Source organism: Rhodamnia argentea, chromosome 7 (assembly GCF_020921035.1).
Source record: "Rhodamnia argentea isolate NSW1041297 chromosome 7, ASM2092103v1, whole genome shotgun sequence".
Taxonomy (NCBI): domain Eukaryota; kingdom Viridiplantae; phylum Streptophyta; class Magnoliopsida; order Myrtales; family Myrtaceae; genus Rhodamnia; species Rhodamnia argentea.
In genome coordinates this window covers 5517986-5524548 of record NC_063156.1, presented here as the reverse complement: position 1 = coordinate 5524548, position 6563 = coordinate 5517986, and the positions used below count along the sequence as shown (strand labels likewise).

At 39.3% G+C, this 6563-nt stretch overlaps 1 protein-coding gene across 1 annotated transcript; it reads left to right on the top strand.

Moving 5' to 3' along the window:
* Positions 1-3938: 3938 nt before the first annotated feature.
* Positions 3939-4948, top strand: LOC125315850 ((R,S)-reticuline 7-O-methyltransferase-like). Its single transcript, XM_048281920.1, has 2 exons — positions 3939-4199; positions 4799-4948. Exons 1-2 carry the CDS (start codon positions 3939-3941, stop codon positions 4886-4888), a joined length of 351 nt encoding a protein of 116 aa, XP_048137877.1. The 3' UTR covers positions 4889-4948.
* The last annotated feature ends 1615 nt before the right edge of the window (positions 4949-6563 follow it).

Below are 6563 nucleotides of genomic sequence, written 5' to 3'. Positions count from 1 at the left end.
CCTTACCTCCTTCAGCCTCTATTACTCGCTGCCAGGGTCGACGATGCGTTCATGGATTTCATAAATCCGCCACTCAGAGGCGCCAATCGAGCAAGCAGGAACAACATGCAAGAAAATCAACCAACCAAGCAATCAAAAGGGTTAGAAATCTACTCGCCAATCGTGTACGAGCTTGTCTTTCTCCTTCTTCTTGGCACGACTAACCATAATTCGTCGCTCAAATTCCTCTTACCCAATGCCTCAATTCCACCCACTAAAGTCCACGGAACTGCCGTGGGGATCTCCAACTCTTCCTTCCTCCGCACGAGCATGAGCAGAGCAACGAGAGCTCGAGAAGGATTTGGCCGGCATAAGAGGGAGATGAGCGAGAGGGAGATGTCCACGGGAGGGGTCGGCCACCGAAGAAGAAAAGGAAGACTGTGAGGGTTCTCACCCTGCTCGCACCGAACATAATGAGAGAGGGAGGGAGAGATGGCAAGAGTTATATAGGGGGAGGTGGCTTTGAGGGGAAGGACGGTCGTGACACGTGGGTGCCAAGTGGCACCGCACGCGTGCCATGTGTCAGGCCCCATATGTCTCAAACTTGCACATATTTAGTTTTATGGGATCCAAATTAAACAGTGTCCCAAAAATATATTACTAAGCTTATAATTCACCATGCCAAAATATTCATAATTATCCCCTCAAGGCTCGTTCACTATAGTCTCGAGCCCGATGAGTTTACTAGTCCACTCGTAACTTAAGCAGCTGAAAAATTCGGATCGTTGCACATTTCAAATCACTGGCTGGTTCACGAAGCGCCGCCTTGAGACCCATCCCAATTACATGCTCCCGTGGATCTGAACTTCAAAACAAACGCATGCTAATACCGAAAAGCTTCAATCCAATGCTTTACGAGCGAAATGAACAGGACCGCGAGAGGGATTGAGGACTATCATCGTGAAAAATTAGGGATTAAAGGAGGAGAAGGAGACACGATAACATCGAAAGAGCGTCAGCCGTTGTCTCATCGAGAAAGAGGGCGAGAGAGAGTCTTTCCCACGAATAGAGCTTCAGAAACGACTTGACCACGAATCAACCATCTGGGAGGGAACGCATCGATCACGGGAGAACGTGGAGGAGTCGAGTGAGAGAGAGAGAGCGCAAATACGAATTGAGATTTTCAGAGGAAGAGCATGAAAAACCCTACAATTTGGGGCAATTTTGTTCTTCAATTCAACGAGCAAGAGCAAGAGGCCACTGCGAGTCATTCTCTTGTGAAGTCAGGTAAATAATTTTGAAAAAGAAAAAAAAAAATTACCCTTACTTGATCCCTGTTGGCGACACATCTGCTATGCTTGCAGTCTCTTGTCCACGTCAGCGGCCACGTAGCACTTTTTGACTGTATTTTCTATGGGAATTATAATGGAGAATAAATGTGTCACGCAAGTAAAAATTTGAAATTTTTGGTGTCACAAAAAAAGGCTTGGAGTAAATATGCCACACGAGTAAAAGTTTGGGATTTTTGATATCACAAAAAAAGTTTGGAGTAAATGTATCACAATAGACATAGTGTAGAATTTTTGATGACTTTTTTCCCTTAAACTTATGTTATTTCTAAATGAATGCAACAGGAAAATGCACTACATTTAAAAACGAGCTTCTTCTCTTATGATTAGGTATACTATATCGTGAGAAAATTTCTCTTTGACTTTAGAAATTAGGATCAAATATCAAAGTAAGAATTTACATGCATGTAAGGATAATAACGGTGTGACCACTATCGCGACCTAAAATATGTCTAATGAATTACTAAGTTATTAGCATAACCCGAGCACTCACAAGCTCGTACCAAATCGCAGCTTAATATTTGATATTTAATATCTACATAATTTAAATTTGAAATTATTCAGTCTCTTTTTACAAGTTGAAGATGCACTCATACATGTCGTCCTTGAAAGTCGATGATCAACCCCCTTAAGTTCTTCGCAACTTGTCGAGACTCTTTTCGAATGTTGAAAATGTTCAAGCAATTAAAGAATGAGGATATGATCTCATATCACGCCAAACTATCGATTAAAAAATGAAGTCGTTGAGATATTCGGTTTTGCTGCCAAAGACCCCAGCCTAGTAAAGCTAGAGAGGGGATTACAATTGACGGTCGCCGCCACAGAAGGTCCGGCCTGGCGTGGAGGAGAGGCGATGATTGGGGAAAAAAGCTTGTTCTCTCCTTTTTTCTGTTCTCTTGAAAAATTCTATCCAAGTCTATTCTATCTTCTTCCATTTTTTTTTATTCAAACTGTATCCCCTATATCCTCCTTTATCTTATACTAAACATCTATCAAATACAGTATATGATAAAAATATATCTTATTCGAATTTTTATTCCGGCAATCAAACGCGGCCTCAAAGATTTAAATTGACATTGGCCCCACAATCTTTGAATTGAATGATTTTACCCCCCACAAGTGCGGTTGTTGGACTCTGGGTGGCGTGACCCTACATACATCCATATTCTTATCATTATTTAGCCAATTAATGTCAACTTTTCATAAGCACAGACATTACACAATGAGCACACTCGTTTAGTACATTAAAAAGAACACATGATTCACGACTCCAATAATTCTTTTTGTCTTTCTTTTTTGCACACTCCTTAAGTACATTAAAAGAAAAACACATGATTCATGACTACAACAATTCTTTCTGTCTTTTTTTTTTTTTTACAGTGGATCATGCATGACTTGAGCAAAGAAGATTGTGTCAAGATTTTAAGAAATTGCAGAAAAGCAATACCAGTATAGAACTGCAAGTTGATCATAGCATAGATTGTGATAAAACGACAGGGTGATGGCATATTTGATGAGATTGGACTGGTGTTCGATCTGGTCATGATCGCGCATACCTCGGGTAAGGAGAGGGACGAACTTGATTGGAAGAAGATTTTGGCGGAGGGAGGTTTTCCTCGCTACAAGTCATAAAAATCCCTTCCTTGTGGCCCATTGTCGAAGCGTATCCATGGTGATTTGATCGCTAAGACTGTACACGTCAAATAAGTGCTTATCTTGGTAGTTTGTGCTTTATTGTCTTACTTTGTAATTTGGGATTTCGTTTGTTAAGAATCCCTCATGTGTCATCTTGAGATTTTGAAATATGAATAAAATATTTGCTTTAAATGAGAAAACGAAGATCTATATCCTCAATCTATGAAATATTTAGATTGTTAAAACAATCAAATTCACTCAGACTCTCGATCCGAGACGAAGTTTACTGTTTTCTATCTATATACCTTAGTTTACTAATTCATGTTGGATCTTGTATTGTATCTGTGTTGTCATTCAAGTTCTAGTATGCAAAAGCCAAAAATGGGTGAACAAAATGTTCTATTACCCCATTAATGCGGTGTCGTCCACAACCCATCTTGCGCGTGTAAGAATCGGCATGTACCCGAGGGGGCCAGTTAAGTCACGTGCAACACAATATATTATTTTCCTACGTTTTAAAAGTTTAATTTTTTTAGGAAAATATATAATATCAGAGTGCAGATCCAGTAATCGACCAATCTCTCTTAATTTTATCTACCACGATTTGAGAGATCTCGTCTGACTTGGCAAAATCACCCTTGAGCTATATCTCACCGTCAACCTCTGAAATTTCTTGAATCTCCGGTCGCCCACAGGCCATGCATTGTTCACGTCCGATAACCCTCGACCGCAACTGGAACGTGCCAGCAACCAAACCCCGTTCACGAGCTAGGTCACGTCACGATCCACGACCTATTCATCGAGCCGAGATGATCCAAGCCCTGGCTCCACCAAGCATGCGTTCCCGGCCGCGGACAACAAGACTGACCACAGCCGAGCTGCCCGCATGCAGCCGATTCACATACGACTGACAAAAGCCAAACCCGTTTCACGCGCCATCACCTGGCTTGCTTTATGTCGATCATCAATGATGGGATGGCGTGTACGAGCAGGATCTTGGTTAGGGCCATCGTGGAAGGGTATAAGGAGAGATTCGAGAGAATTGGATCATTGGTCAATGTTGGAGGGGGCATCGGCGAGGCCCTCACCAAGATCATTAAGTCATATCCACACCTTCAAGGGATTAATTTCAATCTGCCTCACGTTGTTGCGACGGCGCCGGCGCACAACAGAGTCACTCATGTTGGAGGGGACATGTTTGAGACTATAACGCATGCTGATGCAGTTTTCATGAAGGTGAGTTTCATTGTCAGATACTTCATACATATTAATGAAGTCGCCAATTTTGCAGTTTTCCTATGACAAACGACCAATTATTTTATATTTCTGGATTCTTGATCATATAAGTTTAATAATAAAACTCACATAATTAATGATTTCAATTATATTGATCTACATGATTTATAAACCCCACAATAACTACTCGTTTCTCTATCTTACAGCTCAAGAATCCACCTTTTCTAAATTATTCGAGTGAAATATATCTAGGATTTCGTATTATTCATGTATCTAGTCTGTTACACTGATAAATAAGTTTTGCGTAATCTCAAATTGAAGGGCGGTAGGGACCGAGCACCTTGTTTTTGAATAAAAAGACTATGTTTTTCTTCATTTCTAATTGGAGAAAATTTCCTCCGATAAGTCTTTTAATAGGCGGGATTTCAAAAGTTTCTATTTAACTCACACATGAACTTAGCGGCGTCATTTTCATTTATCCCTAATTGGAAGAAAGTTTCGCACACTAGATTTCTCATTGGTGGGTTACAAACATGAATATCTCGCACATATGTAACTTATCCAACTGTAGGTGTGGGGATGTGCCTTTTTTTTTTTAGGGACGTGCATTGGTCCCGGTTCAATCTAGGAACTGGACCAAACCAGATCGAACCGACCGGTTCGGGCGGTTCCTGCTGAAATTGGTCTAGTTAATTTGGAATCGGGAATAACCAATTCGAGTTCCTATTTCTCCCGAAACCAGACCAAACCAGCAGAACTGGTATAGAGTATATTTTTTTTCGTGTGTTCTTTTTTATTCGGAAAGGGAAAAACGCACATGGAATAATTTCTGTGTTTCACGTAATTCTCTGTCTATTGTTTTACAGAGGATAATGCATGATTGGGGGGACGAAGATTGCATCAAGAATTTAAAAAACTGCAGAGAAGCAATCCCAGAAAAGAATGGCAAGGTGATCATAGCAGATGTTGTGCTGAAACCATAGGGCGATGGCATGTTCGATGAGATAGGAATCATGCTTGATTTGGTCATGATGGCGCATTGCTCATGCCGTAAAGAGAGGGATGAACTCGAATGGAAGAATATTGTGGAGAAGGGAGGGTTTCCTCGCTACAACATCATCAAAACCTCTTCTTTGTTATCCATCATCGAAACCTATTCACGTGATTTGGTCACGCTAAAATTGTGTAAGTCAAATAAATGCGAGTCATATGTTCAATTTGCGACAGTTTTAGATAGTTAAGAGAATTGAATTCACTCGGGATTCTTAATATAATTCAAGGTTTATTGTCATTTGTCGATATATGTCACGATTTCTATGTTTTAAATTACTAATTTATGTGGTTTCTGGTCATTTGTAGAGGATTATTCTCTTGTTGGATTGCATGCTTTCGAGCTTTTTCTGTGCATAGATAAATCATATGTTGGGCATGACAACTCAAACCCTAGTCGTGGACTATTTTTTTGTCGGAAAAGCTATGTACTTTGTGTCGTCATTCGCCTTGGAATATGGGCATTAGGAAAATGAGGAAAAAGAGGAAAAGCATATTCTACTTTCTAGAAATCCACAAGTGCAATTATAGTAACATTCAAACAATCGGAAAAATATTTGACCAAAAAAAAAAAACAAACGGAAAAATAAAGTACAAAGGGAAATGTAAGAATGATAATACGAATAAATATTTAACCTTCAACCAACAAAATAATAATCGCAAAGGTAACGAATGATTTACGACATAAATTCCTCGTTTTGCGAAGGAAAGGACCAATTCTATTATTGCTGATAAATTTCATCCCTCAATCATTGTCATTCAAAGCGGGGGAAATCATCAAAAAAGTTATAAATTTATTGTAATTGTATTAATTCATCATAATTTTTTTGGCCAATTTGATCCTAAACTTTTTGTATTTGTGTCAATTTTGATTGGAAATCGCTAACATGGACGCCCATTGTCCTCCCGTCATTGTCAACGCCAACGTGGACAATTAATAATGATATTTTAATATATATTTTTTATTTTCTCCTTTTTCTTTTTTATCTTTTTTCTTCCTCTAGGTGGTTGCCGAACCTTGACTGGGTGTAGATTTTTAATGTGAAAACGTAACTAATGAAAAAAGGAAAAAATAAAAAAAATGAAAAAAATAAAAATATATAGTAAAATATTATGACAAATTACCCAACCACCGCCGACCTCGGGAGTCCACGTCAGCAATTTCGGGGTAAACTTAGCCGAATGACTGAATTGGCATAAATACAAAAGGTTTGGAAATGAAATGGTGGTGTGTCACATAGAATGGCCAGGGATAATTAGATTGCCATGTCAGCGATTTTTGCAAAAATTAGTCAGAATGGCTACATTAAAATT

Coding starts and splice junctions, on each gene's coding strand:
- LOC125315850 (XM_048281920.1), top strand. CDS start 3,939: ATGGCGTGTACGAGCAGGATCTTGGTTAGGGCCATCGTGGAAGGGTAT. Junction 4,200..4,798: donor CTGATGCAGTTTTCATGAAG/GTGAGTTTCATT, acceptor TTTTTTTTTTAG/GGACGTGCATTGGTCCCGGT.